The sequence below is a fragment of the Mesocricetus auratus genome, unplaced genomic scaffold, assembly GCF_017639785.1.
Source record: "Mesocricetus auratus isolate SY011 unplaced genomic scaffold, BCM_Maur_2.0 Super-Scaffold_100013, whole genome shotgun sequence".
Taxonomy (NCBI): Eukaryota; Metazoa; Chordata; class Mammalia; order Rodentia; family Cricetidae; genus Mesocricetus; species Mesocricetus auratus.
Window position 1 is genome coordinate 29,215,782 of NW_024429196.1, and position 22,781 is coordinate 29,238,562.

Genomic DNA, 22,781 nt, shown 5'->3' on the forward strand with positions numbered 1-22,781 from the left:
TGAAGTCAGAACACAAGTTCATGTCCTTAAGGTATCACTCTACAACAACACAGGAATGTACTTTCCTGAAGTACTGTTGCCCTGGTAATTAACTCAATACAAACATTTATTTTTATTTCCTGCAGTCCAGCTAATGTTTTTTTAAGCAACTTGTACCACTGTGCTTCAAGAGTATAATTTCCCACATTACAGAATTACATTAGTTGGCAATATAGTTTAAATAGCTAAAATGGCTGAACTTTTTGTGAATTTTAAAACTATATATAACTAACAGTTTCAGATTGTGCCAGTACACACAACTCCAAGGAGTAGCCACTCCCAAAAACCAAACACACTTTTAATTCAAGTTCTAGGTTTTGCTTCTTTGCTTTTGTTTCTTGAGACAGGTTTCTCTGTGTAACAGCCATAGCTGTCCTGGAACTCACTCTGCAGACCAGGCTAGCCTCAAATTCACAGAGATTCATCTGCCTCTGCCTGGAATTTGGCTAGGTTCTAGGTTTTGAATTAACCTGATGTTTCCCAATCCACCCTAAAACGATGTCTACACTCATATACTCCACAAACCCTACAGTCTGGCTTAGCTTAAACAGCAAATAACTCAACCCAGCAGGTAGATCAAATGAGCTCTGGATTCCATAATCTTAATTCAGGCTAAGGATTTTTCCTGATTAGAGTCACTGAACTTCTGTATTAGAGAAAGCAAGCATTTTCACCTCCAACAGACTGCCAAGATGTGACTTTATTATACAATGTATAAAGCTACAGCTCGGTAACTTGAAGGCTTTATTAAGGAAGAAAGGAGGAAAAGGACGACATAATACAAACTCCATTCTAAGCCTTTCTAGATCTTTTAGTGCCAGACATGCTGCATGGTATGAAATACCAGCAAAAGCAACCGACACAGAGGCAGTAGCATGAAATCAACCAGAGGCACTTTTTTTTTTAAAGGATTTTATACTATATTAAAAAAAACACAAAATAAAAAAGGGATCCATCAACATGTATCTCAGAAGTCCATCCAAGAGTCTCAGTGTCCAACAGCCATGGAGGCTGACGCCTGTGTCATTGCTCAGTGTGCAGCTTGTGTAAGGATCATGGAGGTGACTTTAGGTTACAATCAAACTTGTTCCGCCAGATCCAAGACCCTGAATTTATCCAAATTGTAGAAACATGCTTTAACCACCCGTCCACCAAAATACCTCCCATTGAGATCAACAACAGCTAAAAAACAAACAAAAAGACAATCAGTTAATAAAGGTATCCTAGAAGACATCGAAATTCATAGTAACTTTAATATTTGTTAAATTCCTTAATAAACAGCATACCTTTAATTGCTGATTCAACTCTCTCAAATTCTAAAAATATCCGTACTGCTTCATCATCAGGGGCACCAGGAATCTAGAATAGAAAGGATCACAGGAGTAAAATTATCTGTCCATGCACATACTCTAATTATAATCATTTGTGTGTGTGTACGCACATATATGACAAAAGTCGTCAACCATCAAGGAAATAAATATAAATTGTTCATATAAAAAATGTACTAATGCTTTTTGAGGGTACTGTGTTAGGGGTTAACAACACATATCCAATGCTAATCAATGCAGCCTTTGACTTCCTGGAGGAAGCAGCCCATGGCAGCTAGCACACAATCAAGTGATCATACCATCAGCAAGCAACAGGATGACGCAGCAGCTACACAGCTACACAGCACTACTCCAGTTGCCTTCACATAGGTCTGCATTTTGACCGCTTTAGCTTTTCAAGCCTTCCATAAAATGGCTCTATTCCATGTATGTAAACCAGAACTCCCAACTAAATCCCCAGGAGTCCTCACTCTCCTGTTGTCTTAGTCTAAACATCCTACTCCCCACATCGCCTATGAAAGCTTAGCTCACCCCTGATATTGTTCATAAGTCTTCTCTAACTGTTTTTGCTGACCCCTTTCTCAAGATAGGTACTTAGAGCCAACACTACTATGTCTACTATGTTATATTTCCTGGTTATTTGTTATGTGTTATGTTTCTCCAACTGAATATATTTCTGAAACTATAACATGTTTCTGGTATCTTAAATGTTCTCAATTCAGAATGGGCTCTATGAGAGGCCCTAAATATTTACTAAATGATGTAATAAAATATTTGGATTAGTTGGGCAGTGGTGAAGGACATCTTTAATCTCAGCACTCGGGAGGCAGAGATAGGTGGATCTCTGTGAGTTCGAGGCCAGTCTGGTCTAGAGAGTGACTTCCAGGACAAGCTGTAAAGCTTCACAGAAACTCTGTCTCCAAAACCAAAACTTTTGTATTATACTATAAAATAAAGTCTACTTTTGGTTTTACAATTAAAACTAACACATAGCTGGAAGTGGTGGTGCACGCCTTTAATCCTGACATTTGGGACACAGAGGCAGGCAGATCTCTATGCTTAAGGCCAGCCTGGTATACAGAGGGAGATTTTTTTGTTGTTGTTGTTTTTTTAACAGGGTTTCTCTGCGTAGCTTTGGAACCTGGAACTTGCTTTGCAGATCAGACTGCCTCAAACTCACAGAAATCTGCCTGCGTCTGCCTCTAGAGATCCTATCTTAAAAATAAACAACCATAAAATAACTGAAATAACAACAACTTAGCACATATGAGAAGTGTAACTAATATGCATTGGCTTCTGTAATAAGACAGTTACTGGATCAATGCCAATGCTACTTGTGGAAGGGAATTTTTAATCTGCAAATTACAAGTTACATCAAAGGAAAATCTTCCTACCTCAAATATCACACATTTCCCAACTTTGCCATATTTTTCACATTCTTCCTTGGTTTCAACTTCCAAGTCTTCATCAACCTCTCCTGCACCAACCATGTTCTATACAGAAACAGACAAACAAGTTAGTACCAAACAAAATTTACATATATGTAAGGGCTTCAAAAATAACAAGGCAAATGTCCTTGTCCTTCAATCACCCAGTGCTAGAACCTTGCACATGTAAGGAAGTATTCTAACACTAAGTCACAACCCAGAGGTGGGGTGTGCCCTAATCCCCAAAACACAAGGGAAACTCTACCCCTAAAACAAAGCTGACATTTCTGTAAATATACACCAAGCTTTGAAAAGTGTCAGAAGACTATGTGCACAAACAACACCTAAGAGGAATTGCCAATGCTTTCAACTAATTATCTTAAAATGTCACTTTACTAACCTAAACCATCTAAAAGATTCTACCCACTATCTGCAAAAGTACCATTTTCAGTATTCTTTCCAAAGTTTATTGACTTTTATATGGATGGGCATGTCCCTTGAATGTATGTCTGCGTACCATGTGAGTGCCTGGTACCCTCAAAGGCCAGAGGGGGTAGACCCCCTGGAACTGGACAGTTCCATATAGACAGTTGTGAACCATCATGTGGGTGCTGGGAAACAAACCTGGGTCCTTTGGAAGAGCATCTCATGCTCTTCCACAGAGCCACTGCTCCAGCCCATATTTTTGGCATTCTTAACTTTTAGGTTATCAGCAGGACTTTGTGAAAGACCACAGAAACACGGGTAGATCAGTGATGTGGAAGTCCTGTGCATATGTCAATAAAGCACTGTTGGCCAATAGGGAAGCAAGATAGGTGGGGCTAGGAGTCCAGGAGGATTCTGGGTAGGAGAAACACAGGGAGTCAAGATGTAACCACCATAGGGATAAGAAGCCCGGAAACTTCTCCGGTAAAAGAAAATACTTAAGATTAGCAATTATGGGATAAATACTTAAGTCAGAGTTAGCCAGTAAGAAACAAGCAAGGCCAACAGCTTCATAATTAATACAGCATCTTGTGTGTTATTTGGGGACTACAACGCGGCAGAGCCCAGGCGACTGGTGGAGGTGGGGAGGATGGGGGGACGGGACCAAGCTGCTGGCAAGGAAAAGGCATCTCTCAACAGATCAGGGTAACACATTATCAAGGGCGATAGTTTTCTTTTACTCCTTACCCTCAGCAGGACCACTTTAGTAGGGCACTTAAGTATTTCAGTTAATGGATTTGAATCCGACTTCTTGGATGCATCTGTATCAAAACATATCATCAGACATTATAATGGTTAGTTTTAATTGTCAGCAACACAGTCTAGAACCACATAGAAGGGCCTCTGAGAATGTCAGTGGGATATTGTCTTAATTACATTGATTAATATGGGAGGGCCTCAGGGGTTTGGGGCCTAGACTATACCAGGCTGGGGAAAGTAAACATAAACTAGCTAGCATGCATTAATTCATTGCTCTCCTCTCCCAACTACATGTTATGTGATTAGCTGCTTCAAGTTCCTGCTGGTAGCCCTCAGTAATAGATGCAACCTGGAACTGAGCAAAATAAACCCTCTCATGAGTTTCTTTTGTCACTGTATTTTACCACAGCAACAGGAAATGAAACTAAGACAGAAGTGTTATGGAACTGAGTCCCATCATATGACTATTTCAAAGACAAAAACAATATCATTATTTGTACCCTCAAATCATCTATAAGAGCATCATTGCAACTAGTCCCTGAAAGAATATTAAGTACGTTTTTCTTTGATATATGCTTTTATGGTATTTTCTGAAAGTTTCTACCTTCTACTATTACCCACCATCTTTTGCTCATTTCATTTTCTGAAGGGCTGGCAGAGCACACAGATTCTAACATTTACTGAAGACCTCGTTTTGGAATAGCAGGCTGAGGTTGCTGGCCCAGACACTGAGTTACCTAACCATTAGCTAACTGATTTTAGACACTACTCAACTGGGGTAACTGCTGTTTTTGCAACCAGCACTCAGCATTCACGCAACTGGCTGTTGCAGAGGCCATGCATTAACAGGGCTGCCAATCGAGTTGTTACCATGTTTTAGGGAAAGGAATTCAGATAAGCTGACATAATTAAACCGTTTTTACTTAAAAATGCTAAGATATGCCTCATTTCATATTTTCTATACATACAGGACAAATTATGAAAACCAAATGAAAATAAAATAACAACTAGGTACTACAAAGCAATACTAGATCTCAACAAATGAACAATCAGCAAGTGAACTACATCTATACCGGAAGGGCAAAAAACCCTGAGACATCCACTGAAAATGTAGATAAAGCAGAGACTAAATAGTTATTATCAAGCTATGGAAATTCTTTACCTAATCAAAGTAGCTGGGAAATTTTGCTCCCACAAGCCTATTTCATCTGTGTTGGTTCTGAAGAAAATAACAATGAGTCTCGAGGCTTACTGGTTTCGCAAGAAAGAAATCACTGTGCACTAAAAGGGAAGGTACACCTTCCCTCTGGGCTGAGCCCACAATGCTCTGTGAACTTACCCTGAGACTCGCCCTTCTCGGTTGCGTCACCCACAATGATCTTGCCGCCCCGCTTGCTGGTCTTCTCCACCGACAATGCTGTACTCAGCCCTTGCTCGTGTTTCCCTAACCCCTGGCCTTCCCGGAAGCCATACTTCTGCATGATCTTATGAGCTACCGTGCCACTAGGAGGAAAGGAAAAGAATCTTTATAGTTGATGCCACTGATACCAGAACACATTGAATCTATGGCAGCAATGCCCTGGCCAGAAACAGTGTACATACCACAAGGGATTCAAGGAATTAAGCAGTGGCTTTTAGATGGAAGCTATGGGGATGCTCAGGATGGAAGAAAAATAAAAAGCTCTCAGGGATAGCAGAAGCTACAATGAAAGAACCTTAGAAAACATCTACTAAACAGGCAGGAAGAAAACAAGGCCAAGAGCAGACGGCCAGTTTAAAGTCAAATGCAAAGAAAGTATTTGAAACTTTTTTCCAGGTGTTAAGAGAACAAATGGAATTGAATTCTCCGTCTGCTGCATTCTGTAAGAGGGCACAATTTTCTCCTGGAGTCCAAGGGTCTCAGGGGTGCCACCAGTGACACCATCTGCTTGGCTTTGGATCACAATGCCCAGCTTCCATCAGAGCTGTGCCTGCCTGTCTTCTGTAATCCCCTTCAGATTTCCTTCTGAACAAAGTATTCCAGGGCAAAGAAAACTACTATAAAGGCTAAACTAAACCATGTTGGATCCTTTTTAGGTTAAAAATCCAATTATTATTTAAATGACAAGAAACAAAAATGCCTTTTTGTTTTTGTTTTTTGAGAAAAGGTTTCTCTGTGTAATCCTGGCTGTCCTAGAACTTACTTTGTAGACCAGGCTGACATTCACCTGCCTCTGCCTCCTGAGCATTGGGATTAAAGGTGTGCAAAATGCCAATTTCTATGGTGAGCAGGAAAGACAAGAACCAGAAGCACTTCCGCTACTGTCTTCCCCTCCAGTGGAACTGCACTAACATCTGCACTGCTAACTGTAGTGTGTGGTTACTAGCAGTTGAGACTAGTGTGACTGAAGACAGAATTTCCACTATTTGAAAAGCCCTCCCTCTGCATGAGGCCAGCCATTTACTCCAGTTCTTTCATTAGCACCTCCACAGCATTAGATTAAGATGAAATATAGTGGCAGCCACCTGCAATCCTAACATCAAGAGACCGAGGCAGATGGCAGAATAGTGAGTTTGAGACTATGTATGGAGATACCACAAATAAAATCCACCAGTCTTACTCAAACGTCAGTCTTAAAATTCATTTTTGTACTATGACAAACACATGTCTATATAGTTAGAATGACAAGAGGTATTTTTTGTTTTGATGGGGAGTAGTTAGGGTCAAGGCTCAGGGCTAACGCACAACAGACAAGCCTTCTACCACTGAACTCGACCCCCAGCCTAAACAGTTTCTTAAAATCAAAGGTCTAAAACAACAATCTAAGGTAAATGACCCAATTCTTAAGGAAAACCCAGTGCCCCCCATCCCCTCCCCACTCTTTGGAAATAACTGGAACCATCTCTAATTCCTATGAACCATTCTATTTGCACATTATAAAAAACAGTGTAATTAACTGTCAGAAACTTCTACATATAGAAATAATGTGTCTAAATCAGCCATGATTACACTAGAAGGCTGCTTTGTACAAACCCTCAGCAGGTTGGAAAACACTCAACATGATTTAAACACTAAACCTTTATAGAACAACATGAGACCAAACACAAGTATTTCTCTAGAAACCCCAGTGTCTTCATTTTCAAAGGAGTTTCACCTATGGAAAGAGTGACAAACACTCCATTCTGCTTCTCATTCTCACTGTGTAGCTCAGGCTAGCCCGAAACTCACAATCCTCTAGTCTCCACTTTCAAAGGATCATGCCACACCCATGTCCCCTGAGTCTCAAGGCACTCTTGAGAATTTTCTTACTTAGCCAGGACACTTAAAACATTAATTAATTACCCCATGTTAGCAAGGAAGGAGTTGCTGGGGCCGGTTGGAGATCTTGGTCTATCTGGTTCCTCATATACTGGGGGAGGAATAGCAGCTTTAGAAGACTGTGATCGAGGTCTTGAGTCCTCTTCATAAGGAAAATCGCGGGGTACTGTTGGAGAAAAGTAAAGTAGGCTCACCATAGCACCACAAAAACACACAAACAAAAACCCAACTCCCAAAGCTTCACAAGCTTCAACTGTCCTCCTCAAAGTGAATGAACCTACAGTATTTTTGTTATGTTCTTTCTTTCCTAATAAAACACAATCTCTATTCCAGCAGTCTTCACAGCCAGCATGGATTGCTCTGAGATTACTTTTCAGACTCACTTATTTCTCTTATGTGTATGTCTGAGTGTGTGTACGCACAGGTGGTTAATGCTGGAAACCTAACCCATAGCCTCTGAAAACTGTAAGCACTCTTAACTGGTGAGCTGTCCATCTCTCCATTCCTGGTACTTTTTTTTTTTTTAAACAATTAATAAAAGCTACATTATTAGCATTCAGAACAGAAGGCTACATCATTCATAAATATGTGCTTTGCTATTTTCTGTCCCTTTAATGTCTTTGATTTACAACGTCTATATAGCTTTTTAAAAATCAGGTAGAAGAGGACTCTTAGTTCTACTGCGCATCTCCTCCCAAATGTCCTTTCTGTCATCTCACTGAAATGCTGCCCACCTACTAAAGCACTCACTCAAATGACAACTCTTGCTTAACTGCAGTATCACTGTATGCTCCAAGGAAATGCAATGTAACTCTCATTTGAGTCCCACAGCATCAGAGTGCCTGCTCTAGAGGCTACCTTAGCTAGCTGCACAGACCATAAAAAGACTATCTTTGAGGTCCCAGTTGCATATTAGCATCAACAGGAAGCTTTAAAGACATCAGGTGCATAGGCCCTCCTCTCAGAAACTAGTTTTAATTTCAGTTTCTTGTTGTCAGGTGTTTTGTTTGTCTGAACAATATATAAAAATAGCAATACTACATATTAGAGAATATTAGGGCTGGAATGATGGATGGATCAGTGGTTAAGAGTACTGGCTACTTTCCATAGGTCACAGGTCCAGTTCCCAGCTCCGACATGGTGGCTCACAACCTTCAAAACTCCAGTTCCAGGGGATACAATGCTCTCTCTTCTCATCTCCACAGGTATCAGATATAATGTAGGGAAAATACTCATATACATAATATTAGAATAATAAACATTTTTTAAAGATTTCATTCATTGCACGTGCGTGCGTGTGTGTGTGTGTGTGCACTGCCTGCATTTATCCCTATGTACCATGAAAGACAGAAGAAGGTGTCAGATTCCCTGGAACTGGAGTTTCATTATGTGAGTGCTAAGAATCAAACCCGGGTCCTCTACTCTAGTGTTTTTAACTGCTGAGCCATCTCTGTAGGCCTGGCCATTTATTTTTAATGACAGGTTAGGTATGGGACAAAGCCCAGTCACAACCTCCAGATTTTAGAGCTCCAGAGGAGAATCAGCAGTGGGTGGGCATGTTGTAGACAAATACTGCTCAGTAGCAAAAATTAATGGGAAAAGGTACTGCCTTATTGTGAAAGGTCACAAAATACAATGGGCTCTAGTTACAATATATGTTACCTATTTGTGGTTTTTGAGACAGGTCTTACTCCATAGCACAAGCTAGTCTGGAAACACACTATATAGCACAGGCTGGCCTTGAATTTGTGTACTTCCTGCCTTTGTCCTGCATGCTGGGTAATGGGCATGAGCAACTATTGCTTTCTTTAACTTCAAATGAACCTCACACAAACATGAAATCTTGATGAAAACGATAAAAAACAATTTATATTCCTGTATGAAAACCTGCACTCAGATCCTGGTATTAAAAAATTCCAAATGTACAGCAAGGCATGGTGGTACATGCCTTTAGTCCTGGCATTCAGAAGGCAGAGGCAGGTCAACACAGTTCCAGGCCAGCCAGTACCACACAATTGAGACCCCGTTACAAAACAAAACAAAGCAAAGCAAAGCATCCCAGTGTAACAGGCAGCAAGGACCACTGTGAATTCAGAGGTGAGAACAAAGTTGTCTTGCTTTAAACTCAGGAAACTAGAGATTCAAATGTATCTGTATGAGAATAAGATAATAAAAGAAGAAAGAAGATACATACACTCCTTGTCTTTCTCTACAAGAGAAGTAGGTGGGGCAATGGCAGCTCCTCCCATACCTGTGAAAACACAAGGACTGGGATTAAAGGACAACACACTCAAAGAATACTAGTCACCACTTGCCCATCTGTTGTATCACCACTCTGCTCTCCAAGAAAGAGAATTGTCTCATTCCTCATGGCAACAGACAAGCAATTACAGGTCTAAAGCTGGTATCAAAATGTAAACAAGAAGGGGCTCAGGAGCTCTAAGCTATTAACAACTGACAATTTCTGGGGAGTGTTTTAAGAGTATGACTCCTGGTAGGTTGCCCACAAGCCACTAGATGACCTCACACACAAAAGTGTATGGGCAACATATTATATTGGACTTGATGAGTTTTTTTTTTAAAAGGACATACCAAAGTTGGAGGAAAGCAGGGAAGCAGGGGTTAACCTGGAAGGAGTAAGGGGTGAATATAACTAAAATACATTGTATTCGTGTATGAAATTTTCAAAGAATAAACATATATTAGAAAATATAGACAATACTCAAAGCTTTTTATTGGAAGTTGCATAGTTCCTGTTACTATTTAAGGGGGAAAGTCTCTAATACGCAGAAAGTATCCGTCACATAAAGATAAACCAGGAAGATAGATGGACTGGGAAGATGAGACTTCAAGACAGAAAACATGTTAATGAAAACCAAACAATGGTTGATATTGCATATCAAGGGTGCAACACTACCAGACATGATACATTCAATAAACAATAAACATTATTCTAAGTAAGAAAACTAATGGAACCATGGTGGTGCATGCCTGTAATCTAAACAGTCAGGGAGCTGAGGCCAGGGGATGGCAGTGAGCTTAAGGTATGACTGGGCTACAGTTTCAGGGCTATGTACATATTAAGACTGTCTCAAACGCCACCATTACCAACTCTACCACCAAACTACAAAACCAACAGTGACAATGACAAAAAACTCATACAAAACCATTTAATTAACACATGTATCTAAGTACTAAGATATTTAAATTATAAACTTATTCTTTTCCACTCAGCAGATATTTTTAAAATTTAAATTTTTACCTTATAACAGGCTTCATCATATAGCTGGGAAGACCATTCCTGCCATCAGACAGAACTACATATACCGAACTACCAACTACCATGACATATAATCCTTATGTTGTATGTTCAAGACAACAAATTACAATGAGGGCTTTGGCAAATAAAACCAAGGACAAGACCAAAAGCAGGCCTATAATGTCCAAATGCACTTAGCCCTGTGGCTCACACTGGAGGCTAACAGAACCAGCTGCCAGTGGCAAAGGCCTGAGATGCTTAAAGCAAAGGAATCGGCCAACCAAGTCAGCCAACCAAAGTCCTAGCAAACACACCATGACACTAAAAGATTATTCTATTCTTTCAAGTGCCATCAGCTACTGCTTGTAATTGTTAGGAATTTATTTTATACACAATTCAACCTTGCTCACAAAACTGTAGATAGGAGGGATGGCTCAAAGTCCCCAGTGTAGGTTTTGATCTCCTTGTCCTCAGAAAGCAGGTGAACATGCAAAGAAGCAAGATGGACTCCCAAATCCATTTGAATTAGTGAAAATGTACTCTGAATATGTTGCCCTCCCTCTCTACCCAGGGCTGACTGGAAATGCACTGGGCTTGAGAAGCAAGAGATGATCATGCCTCAATTAAAGTGGAGAAATACAACTAATGCTACTTTCAAAATATATAGCAAATAAAGCTCAGAGTGAGGTGTATATGAAAATACTATAAACCAAAGCTGCTGTGCAGTGTGGACTGGTGGGAATCTAGAGCACCTCCCCCTGACCTCCCCACCCCCACACAATTGCCCAAACTAATGTAAAATAAACCATGTCTCAAATGAAAAGAAAAGCAATGCCTGGGATAGTGCTGAGCCTATCTCTGTTTCTGCCTTACTTCTTTTCCTCCGCTCTCGCTCATAATCTTCATCTTCATCAGAATCTGGGTCCGGTCGCCTGGAAAACCCGCTGGCTTCATGCCTGTCTTTACGCCTCCTGTAACAACAAAGTAATGAATGTTCATCCAGACAAATTAGTATAGAACATGAAGCTTAAACATCACTATGACTTCCTCTTGGCAAAAGGAAAACGTTCTTTGAGAATTAACTGTCAATTTATGTATATATGCCGGGGATGGATACAACAGAAAAAATTCAAAACAAAAAATGAATAAGTTTAACAGACACATGAGTATAATCCATAGGAAAAAAATTGATATCTAACTTTTTATTTTAAGGCATATGCATATACGGTTTAATGATTTCAATTTTCTAGGCTACACAACCACTCATAAAAGTCACTTACCTAATAAATGAGAAATACCACATTAGCATAGATTCATATTAATTAACAAAACTAAAAATTTTAAGAAACTAGTTATGGTGGCACATCTCTAATGCCAGCACTCAGGAGGCACAGGCAGGCAGATCTCATTGCATTCAAAGCCAGCCTGGTATACAAAGTGAGTTGCAGGATAGCCAAGGCTACACAGACAAACCCCATCTAGAAAAACCATTATCCAACCCCCAAAATGACAAGGAATATCACTGAAATACTGTAAGTAGTTGTGATTCTGCAGTCACAACCCTGCTAACAATTTCAATGTGGGTTTCTGCTGTGTTTTGGTTTTCAGATAGTTTCATGTAGCCCTGGCTAGCCTTGAATTATGTAGGTGGATTACTGTCATGTACCAACACACCTGGCTACCAGTGGGTTTTCTAAGTTACCTTTTTAATTTATACAAAGTCTACACTTTAGGTTTTTCAGAACCCATAAATAAACTTTCTCAAGTACACTGTCACAACAGGACAGGACAATTGCAAATTCTTAAAAACAAGTAAACTGCTGATTAAAAGCATAAACCCAGCCCTAGGGACAACACAGAAACTAACTCATATTCTGATGTACATTAACAAGACATTTAATGCACAAGTCAAGATGACACTTACTTTTCTCTTTCTTCTATCTCCTTCTGTCTTTCCAGCTCCCGCTGCCTCTGTCGCTCCTCTCTCTGTCGCTTCACTACTTTCTCATAATCGTTAGGAAACATAGGATCATATTCATCAGCTAAGGGGATCAGAACTTCCCCTGCAGAAAACCCACTGGGAACAGGGTCCTGAGGAAGACAAACATGCAAGTGAGTACCATCTTCATATTCTGCAGGGTTATCGTAGAATCAAAGTCAAAGATGACGAAAGAGAGGCCTTCCCGATCATCCAAGGATCTTATATTTCCTAGATGAGTAAACAATTCATAGCAAACTACATCTCACCAGGTGGCAGCATATCATGGCAATCAAGCAAAAGATTAATTATTCCTAGAAAAGCACCACAGACTTAAAAACTGAAACAATTCATGAACTTAATCATTGCTTAAATGAGTTTTAAACTACCACAGTCATCACTCAAATGACATCTGTAGGAAAATACATGTGAAAGTAGATTATCATTTTCCAGACCTCCTTTGCTCCCTCCAGATAGTGTCGCACAGGGCCACAAACTAGACACACAGCCAAAGGTGACTCTGAACAACTCCCAAACCCCTGCTTCCCTGGAGCCCTGTCTTATTAAAGACATGCAGCACCATGCTCAAGTTTTTGTTTTGTTTATTGAGACAGGCTTTCTTTGCGTAGCCTTGGCTATCCTGGAACTCGCTCTGCAAACCAGGCTTGACTGCCATGCCTGCACTGACTGCTCTTCCAGAGAACCCAAGTTTGATTCCCATCACCCACATGGTGGCTCACAACTGCCTGCAATTTCGGTCCTAGGGGATGCACCCCCACAGGCAACAGGTACACATGTAGGGCAGGCAAAAAACTCACACATATAAAGTATTTCTAAATAACCACATAGTTCTGTATTTTTGACAAAGATGGATGGACACTCACTGAGATACTAAGAAAACAAAACAAGAGAAGAAAAGGCAGAACTTGTACAAGAAAGATATTCTAAAATTATGTAACTTAAAGTCTGGAGAGTAAGATTAAAAAAGATACTGCTTTTCTTTTTTGCCCATCTTTCATACCATTTTAAGGAATAAAGGTTTTGATGGTGATAAAGTAAAACCTGAGCTGGAAATGACACTAGCTTTAAATGACCTATTGAGGAGACCCTTGTGTGGGGCTGGAGATGGCTCAGTGGTTAGGAGTGCTTATGCTCTATCAGAGGACCAGAATTTGGTTCTCAGCACCCACACCAGGATGTTACAAATACCTAACTCCAGCCCCAAGACATCTTTCCCTTCTGGCCTCCAAGGGTACGCACACAGATACACACACACACACACACACACACACACACAAAATCAATCTTAAAATAGAGGAAAATGTGTAATAAGAAAACAGGACTCCATCAGAGCCACGGGTATGTGCATGTGCAGGCTTACCTTCAGCCCAGCTGCTACATGAGGTGGTGTGTCTACAATCTGCCGGTCATCTGAGGAGCCTCCTCTCTTTAGGTCAATGACTGGGGCAAGGACTGTACTTTGTTTTGTCCGTTGACTCTGACATCAGAAACAAGAAAAACATACCAAAGTTCCAAATTAAAATTCATGCTACTTGCAACACAGTCACTTTTTCTGGTCTCTATAACAAACCTCTGCCTGTGATAAAATCACAGTTTTAAACAGCCTTGAGTATAGTATCCTTAAGTGTTTTCTGAAGTAGGGTCCTATGTAACCCAGGCTGGCCTCCAGTGCCCTACATGATGATGAACTTGGACTCCTGATTCACCCCCTCCAATTGCTGAGTGCTGGTATATTTCACCAGACCTAGTTTACACAGTGCTGGGGATTTAACACAGGACTTCCAGAAAATGAGGCAAACACTCTACCAAGTGAGTTCTATCTCCATCCTTTTTGGTCTTTTGGAAAAGCAGATTCCCTCTACTTTTTTATAAAGTTTACAGTAAATGTGACCACTTTCTGATTAGCCTTAAACTCACAGGGATCCACCTCTCTGCCTCCCAAGGCAAGGTCCTACCTTATACTTCTTTTAGTATGACCTTACTCTAACTAATTAAAATTACTTATATACTTACTTGGGTGTGCTTGCATGTGTGTTTACATGCAAATACCAATGTCTATATGGAGGTCAGAGGGTTCTAGTCAAACTCAGGTCATCAGGCTTGACTCACTGAGCCATCTCACCATCCTCAAAGTGCATGTTAAACAGCTGGTCTTTGTTTTGTTTTTTTAAACAAGGTTTAAAATGTATTTTTTATGTCAGCCAGTGTCTCGATCTTTAATAGTCCCTCTTCCCTGGCACCATTATCATCTTGTTTTTCCCCTGGGATATTGTTCTTATGAATGCTTATTCTAGATCATCTAGCTAACTTAAATCTCTGTGCTCTGGGATTTCTAGAATCTGGTTAGACTCAGGATAAAGTTTGTAGGAAAGAATGTTTCACAGTGAGCTGGTGAACTACATCAAGTTCTCAGGTTGCTAAGATGCCATGGTTGGTCAAATGGAATGATGGTGACCACGAAAAGTTGTAGTACAAACTTTCATTCGCATTAGGGAGTCTGAGCTCACAGGACTTTAACAGTGCTTTAAGCAAACAACATGTCATACAAGTATTAAATGCAAAACCACAACATAAACCCTAATTTCCACAATAGGGGTTACGATAATCATTTATTTGCTTATTTTTATATTGAACAGATATTTTCAAAAATGAAATATATGAAACCATAGCTTCATCTCTCAGATACAAGTAAAATTTTTACACGTTTGATTAGTATTCTGAGAAACTCACTGAGGAGCCCAAAAGAAACAACATATTAAAGTAATATTCCATTTTGGTCTATTAAAATCTATTTGTAATCTCAAGACATTTGCTAATAGCTGACAATAAAATATCTGAGTAGCTGGGCCTGGTGGCTCACACCTTTAATCTCAGTGCTTGGAAAGCAGCAGATCCCTGAGTTCTAGTACATCCAGGGTTACACAGAGAAACTGCCTTGAAAAACACATCATACACACATACGTGTGTATGTGTGTGTGTGTCTGTTAACCCCACCAAAAAAACCATAAATTAAAGACTGAGGCAGAAAATCACAAACAGCCTAGATTCATACAAAAATATTAATTTCTTGCTCCTAAGCAACAACTTTTAATAAACTTCATATTTACACACACAATTAAAAAACAAAACAACGTAAGCTGGGAGGTGGTGGTACACACCTTTAATCCCAGCACTTGGGAAGCAGAGGTAGATGGAGCTCTGTGAGTTTGAGGTCAGCCTGATTTACACAGTGAGTTCCAGGAGAGGGGCTACAAAGTGAAACCCTGTCTCAACCCTGTCCTCAAAAAAAAAAAAAAAAAAAAAGAAAGAAAGAAAAAACACTTGGGAAGCAGAGACCAGGCAGGTCTACATACTGAGTGCCAGGACAGCCAGGGCTAACAAAGAAAGACAAAACAACAAAAAGTCTACCAGGTTTTATGACTTTTCACACTGGTACATAATGCATTCTATCATATCCATCCCTGAACCCCATTACCTTCTCTACCTTCTCCCATTCTTGCTGATCCCCCTCCTCTTCTAAGCTAATGTCTAAGATGATTTTGAACCTATAGATTTGAACCTGAACTAACATGAACATATTTATGAAATGGCTAGATACAGAAAACAACAATTTAGACACGGCTTTAAAAATCAGTTATACATAATCTACAAAAATTGGCTGTTTTTCTTTTTGAAGGCAGGGTCTCATTGCGTAGTCCAGGCTGATTTCAAACTTCTGGGCATTCCTCCTGCCTCAGCCTCACAAATTCTAGGATCAAAGGTATGTACAGGTATTTTTATCTGCTAAAGACTGTTTGGGAGCGCGAAGTGCTGGGGATTGGACTTGATGACTCTCATAAACTAGACAAGCACTCTACCACTAAGTGATCTCACACTCACACAAAATTTTAGTTTTTGACTGTTTTGCTTGTGTTATGTCCATCACACATATGTGGTGTGTGTCAGATTCCCTGGAGCTGGAATTAGAAGTGTTTGTGAGATGCTTAATGTGGGTGCTGAGGTCTGAACTCACATCCTCTACAATTACAATAAATGCTCTTAACTGATGAGCCATCTCTCCAACAACCAATGGAATCATTTTATTTGCAACCCTTCAGCGTCTATTTCCAAAGTAGTTTTTCTAAAGCCTTTCACATCCTTTTTTGAGAAACGGTCTCATGCTCTATACCAGACTGATACTCCTACCTCAACCTCCCAAGTGCTGGGATTGCTAGGGTTGTGCTATCATGTTCAATTTCAACCTTTATTACTTCCCTCTTTAAGGAATCACGGTAAAGATACATTATATGTTGTCTGTATGTCTATATTTCACACAAGAGCAAAATCTTTGCCTATGTAACATGAAACAATGAGCAAAGTATTCTCATTCCTAAAATATACTGGACATTTTAGTTAAGAAACATCCAGTTCACAACTATACCTTCCATATTTTAAATCTTGTGTTGGCCCACACCTTTAATCCTAGCCCTGGAGTGGCAGAGGTGGATTTCTGCCAATTTGAAACTAGCCTGGTTTATACAGCCAACTTCCAGCCACACATTGAAATCCTGTCTAAACAACAAAAACAGAAACAAAGAAATAGTTTAATTATTTCAAAGATAATGCCTATGTCTAATGCATATACAACACAGACAAGAGCAATTCCCATTTATAACTCTACATGCCGGAAGTGTTCACAAACAATGGAGCCCCCCAGGACGTACTCTGTGGATCTGATTATTCTACTAAGCTGCTTCCAAGCTTCCTACAATTAAAAGCTAACTAGCAGGATGCTACCTAACAATGTACATTCCTGGGACCCAGCCTAGAACCAGAACTACCACAATATTAGGACTATGAAAGCAGTCTCAGGAACAAGTTCTGTCTCTGACATACTCAAGCCTAAAGTCAGCCTCATGGCTCAAAATTTTGAGAGCATGGCCTTTCTGCATTCCTATTCCATGATTAGTTCTGATATTCCCAAGAGCTAAGAGAAGTAAAGTAACCTCAGTTTTCCATCCTCCTCCCCACCTTCCCACCCCCGTATTTGCCCAACAAAGAGGCAAAAGAACAAGCTTAAAGCAAAGTACTGTCACGGAACTCTCTTAGTGGGCTCTCCCACTCCTGCTCTGGGCCTGTGTTTACCTTGGCTTGAGTGAGAGCTGCCTTCTTCACCTGAAGCTGGGACTGTAGAAGCTTGAAGTTTTTGGACCAGCCTTCTGTTTTTGAGTCACTGGTCTCCACTCCCAGGTCATCATATAGGGACATCTTTTTGGTTTAATGCTGAAAGGCAAGGGCACAGACTAAATAATATGAAACAAAAGCAAGTTCTGAACACTACTTTGTTAAAATATAAAATAGCAGCACCATGGACCCCCTGCTGTCACAAAGGCAGGGTTCTTCCTAGATAACCCTAGCTTGTATCAAGTTGAGGGAAAAAACAAAAACAAAAAACAAGCCCAAACCAAAACAACAACGAAAAACTTCCACAGATTTGTATGCTTACAGATAGGTAAAATAATAGCATATTTGAATTACATTTGTTTTACCACAGGGCAATCTCACCAGGAAGCTAAGGAACATGATTTCCAAATCAGCCTGTGCACACAGCAATTTCAAAATGAAAACATAAGAGGAAGCACTTGGGATGAAGATGGAGTGAACTAACACTAGCAAACTCTGGCATATCACCCTACTCAAAAGTGTCAACTCTGACAGATACATTTTCATTAATTTTAGGGTTAAAAATGAAATCAAACACTGAAGAAACTGAGTATCCAACAGAGCCCTTCCATCTGAAAATTCTGTTTTTATTTTCTTTTGTTTTTTTGAGACAAGGTTTCTCTGTATTGCTTTGGAGCCTGTCCTGGAACTCGTTCTGTAGACCAGGCTGGCTTCAAACTCACACCCAAGTGCGATTAAAGGTGTGCGCCACCACCGCCCGGCTTGAAAATTCTATTTAATACACACCACTTTTCTCTCTTCCTCTCTGAGACAGGGTCTATGTAGCTCTAGCTAGCCTGGCACTCACTACACAGAACAGGCTGGCCTCATACTCACAGATCCTCTGCCTCCCAAATACTGGGACAAAAGGCATGCACCACTACCACTCAAGGCTAATGCAATCTTCAGTGCTGAACTAATGAGGTTTTGTGAGCTACTGGGATTGCATTTCACGTCTTTAAACTGAAGATGATTTGTTGTCAATTCCATGTGATCTGACTAGCTCTCCTTTGCCTTAAAAAATACTATGTATTAGAAACCATTGTTATCTTTCCAACATTTGATAGTTTTCTGTAACAGTTCATGAAATTACACCTTTACATCTCAGTAGATAGGAAAGAATATTCTTTTGGCTTTCTAGTTTCCAATGACCTTTATGTTTACAGAACTGGACTACCATAATAAAAGCACGCTTCTTAGCCTTGTTAGTCAAGCCATCTCTGTGATTTTCCCTGAATGCTGTTCTATCACTCCTTGAGGTTTTTACCTTAAATAATTTGTTTGCAAAGAACCTATTACCTTTTTTTTTTTTTTTTTTTTTTTTTTTTTTGGTTTTTCAAGACAGGGTTTCTCTGTATTGTTTTGGAGGCTGTCCTGGAACTCTCTGTAGGTCAGGCTGACCTTGAACTCACAGAGATCTGCCTGCCTCTGTCTCCCCTGTGCTGGGATTAAAGGCGTGCGCCACCAACACCTGGTTGAACCTATCTTTTTAAGGCATGTATATTTACATTTTAGCTATTTTAAACATTTATGAATATACCATAGTTTAGTCATTAGTCTCCCTACAAACACAGGAGAAACAGTGAAGTTAACAAATACATTAAGGAGACACTGTCAAGATCCAAACTTAAAATGGTTTGGTATCATTTATACAATACATTCAGCTCAAAAAGTCTGATACCAGCTAATAAAAAGCAGCATTTTCCAATATTTAGATGTACTAGAAGAATCAAGACTCAAATGTAAATACAAACAGAAACTGGCCTTTATGATGTAAAATGTGTGTTAGCTGAATTCATGTGTGTCAAATGCACACAGAACTATGAGCTTCTGAGATTACAGCCCCTCACCACCGTGCTCAGTCACTGTCTCTGTGTGTGATGCATGTATACATATGCATTCGGGGAACAGAGACAGACACCGAGTGTCTTCCACTGCCAATTTCTATCTTCCTTATTTTTTCAAGACAGGGTCTCTTATCAAACCCAAAACTCACTGATGTAGCAAGACCACCTAGTCAGTATGCCCCAGGGGTCCTACTGTCTTGGCTACCTCAGAGCTGGGATTATAGGCACGAATTCCTGTGGAGAAATTTTTACATGAGTGTTGGGGATCTCAACTTAGGGCCTCATGCATACCCGACAGCAATTTGCTAAGCCATCTCCCCAGCCCTTAGTTCATTTTTTATGGCAATGTTACCCTTTGGTCAGTCTACCTTATCGTATTTGTTGGGGTTCTCTAGACTCTAGAGGAACAGAACTTACAGAATGAATATATACGCATACATGAATCTATATATAGAATTACATAGAATGCTAGAATAGTTTATAGGCTGTGATCCAGCTAACCCAACAGTGGCTGCCTACAAACTAAAGGTTCAAGAATTCAGTAGTTCAGGAGTTGTCCACAAAGCTGAATGTCTTTAGCTGGTCTTCAGTACACACTGGCATTGCAGGCTCTAGTGTCAGTGAAGGAATAGACTTGCTAAGGAAAGCAAGGATCAATAGGCACAGGCAGGGCAACTTCCTTCTTCCACACAGAGGCTGCCAGGAGAAGGTGTGGCCCAGATTAAAGGGGATCTTCCCACCTCAAAGATCCAGATTAGAAGTGGGTCTTTCCATGTCAAATTATTTTACTAAGGGAAAAGAAAATCCCTTGAGCTGGGTGGTGAAGCATGCCTTTAGTCCCAGTTCTTGGGAGGCAGATCTCTGAGAATTTGAGGCCAGCCTGGTCTACAGAGTGAGTTTCAGGATGGCAGTGCTACACAGAAACCCTGTCCAAAAAAAAAAAAAAAAAAAAAAAAAAAAAAAAAGCCTTACAGGTGTGCCCAGCCATTTGGGTTTCAGTTAACTCCAGAGGAAGTCAAACTGACAACCAAGAGCAAGTATCCCAAGCCTGCCGCTTGTCAACAGGAGACACAATCTTTTTTTTTTCTTCTTCAAGACAGGGTTTCTCTGTGGCTTTGGAGGCTGTCCTGGAAACTAGCTCTTGTAGGACACAATCTTATCTTATACACAGGACTTAAGGATGACTTTTTACAAAATTATTTATTCCCCTCTGTCTTCAGCTATGCCATCTTTGACAGTTTAAATTTCCCAAATACCATAGGCCGGAGCCTATCAAAAACAAACTGGACACAGGACAGCAGGTTTCCCTACTGTTCTCAAAGAATCGTACAATTACTACTGAAGTAAACCGTTCCCTGCTGGAGGGATGTGTGCAAAGTAGTACCAAATAAGGGGTCAATAAAGACCCACACGGTAGCAGGAGAAAAGGACATGTGGCTTGTCGTTGTACCCCCTATCTTCCTGCCCGCACCTCGGGCTAGGTTATTCATATTTAGCTATAATTCGTTATCCCGGAATGCTTACAGCTCATCCCAGTGTAAATAAGTGCACCGTATGGCATGATTTAAAAGAGCCACCTGTCGCAGGGAGACAGTCCTCGTCTGTTCTGAGCACGCGCAGAATCTTAGGAAATCATACTTTCCAGACTCATGTACCCTTACCAGGAAGAATGTAATGTCTACGGTCCTCCCTCCCTGATTTAACAGGATGCTCAGGATCTGATCCGCCCTCTGAATCACTCTTAATTGCCTTAAACCGCAGAATACGGTGTTTTCGCTTTTCCACGTCTTCATCCGTGCAGCGTTTCCACTCCTGCACTTCCAGTAAACCGCCCCTAAAAGTCAACAAACATCAGCTCCTCTTCCAGGTCTTTTCAGACTGTATTCCGGTTCTTAAAATCAACCCAGGCCTGGGTTTTCAAGCCTGCTTCTTAAGAGCTGTAATTCTTGGAGACGTACCTCACTGAACTTGCAGCACGCACTCATAGCAAACCTACCCCAAGCAAACTAAGCTCCAAAACTAGGGGATGGACACGAACGCTAAAACTCCCCTTAATTCGGAGCTGAGGATGCCGGATTTACAACTGCCTTTACCAGTCCTGGTGAGACAACGTCCTCAACCCTATTTCTGGAGCCCTGGAAGTTAACAAGTTGGGGGGAGGGTTGCCCGTCCACTCCTGAGGCCGGACTCACTCCGAGTCACTAGTCTAGGGACCCAACAACTCAGTCTGGACATGGGTCACGAAGAGAAAGAAGGAAGGTACGTTCTTTAGTGTCAAGGCGATCAAGATAGGTGGAGGAGATCTGGGTAGCCTGGCCGAGCATGGCAGGCAGAAGGGGGCCGCAGTGGAGGGCTGAGAACCCCTGGGCAGCTCCGGGTGTCGCGCCCGCATCCCCGTGCCCCTCTCGGCGCGGCCTAGAGCCGCGGCCTCGCGTCCAGCTCCTCCGTGGAGGCGCGCTCACCCAAGTCTCCGTTCCGGATCAGACCCCCTGGCCGGGACCGCCACGGCGCTACTCACCCGGCCTTCCGAGACGATTCTGCCCATGGGTCACGGCGGCGGCAGCGCGGAGCACGGCCGCCCTGAGCGGAAGCCCGCCGACCGCCGGAGCCCGCCGCGGCGCCCACCCTCGGCCGATTCCGCAGGGTGATCCACCGCGCGGGGTGAGAGAGCGGAGGCTGCCGGGAGCGCACGTCCGCGCCTGCGCCTGACTCGCGGAAGCAAGGCGGCACTGCCCGGCTCGCACTGCACCCTGCTGACGGGAGGACTACACTGCACCTCCCCTCTGCCTGCCTTTTATTTCACCAAGAGATGTCGCTATTGGGGTAAGGTTTTGAAATTCCCTGTGGTTCATGACTTTAGAGTAAGAGCTTGAGAATCCCCTATTAGGTTCTGGTTATTCATTTCCAACCATTCCTTTATATACTAAAATCTGGGAATGAATCTCTGTAGGCGATATGTTGCAGAATAGCATTGAATAATGTAAATGCTATAAACCTTGTCTGCTTTAAAAAAAGAAATGAAGCGAAAGACAAAAGGAAGGTCCGAGAAACTGGGCTTTGTGTAAACGTGTCTCCCACATCATTAGCTGGGTGTAAAAATTATTTGATACTGATAAAACTGTCGGATTAGATGGACCTCAACACAAATGGACTCAGAAATATTACAGTCAATTAAAATCTGATATACAAGAAACTGC

At 41.2% G+C, this 22,781-nt stretch overlaps 1 protein-coding gene across 2 annotated transcripts; it reads right to left on the reverse strand.

The window, feature by feature from the left end:
- Positions 1-721: 721 nt before the first annotated feature.
- Rbm17 (RNA binding motif protein 17) lies at positions 722-22,259 on the reverse strand. 2 transcript variants are annotated; one of them, XM_005071732.4, is made up of 12 exons: positions 22,103-22,259; positions 17,660-17,797; positions 13,896-14,012; positions 12,461-12,627; positions 11,410-11,507; positions 9,472-9,528; positions 7,302-7,443; positions 5,319-5,482; positions 3,968-4,041; positions 2,762-2,860; positions 1,326-1,398; positions 722-1,221 (listed from the first exon to the last, which is right to left on the reverse strand). In XM_005071732.4, the coding sequence occupies exons 2-12, from the start codon at positions 17,780-17,782 to the stop codon at positions 1,118-1,120; spliced, it is 1,218 nt and encodes a 405-aa protein (XP_005071789.1). In that variant the 5' UTR covers positions 17,783-17,797; positions 22,103-22,259; the 3' UTR covers positions 722-1,117. The 2 variants fall into 2 exon arrangements, with proteins under 2 accessions (XP_005071789.1, XP_040611474.1); XM_040755540.1 differs by lacking the exon at positions 22,103-22,259 and adding an exon at positions 21,246-21,394.
- Positions 22,260-22,781: the final 522 nt, after the last annotated feature.

Coding starts and splice junctions, on each gene's coding strand:
- Rbm17 (XM_005071732.4), bottom strand. CDS start 17,782: ATGTCCCTATATGATGACCTGGGAGTGGAGACCAGTGACTCAAAAACA. Junction 14,013..17,659: donor CAGCTCTCACTCAAGCCAAG/GTAAACACAGGC, acceptor TTCTGATGTCAG/AGTCAACGGACAAAACAAAG. Junction 4,042..5,318: donor CGAGAAGGGCGAGTCTCAGG/GTAAGTTCACAG, acceptor GTTTTGATACAG/ATGCATCCAAGAAGTCGGAT.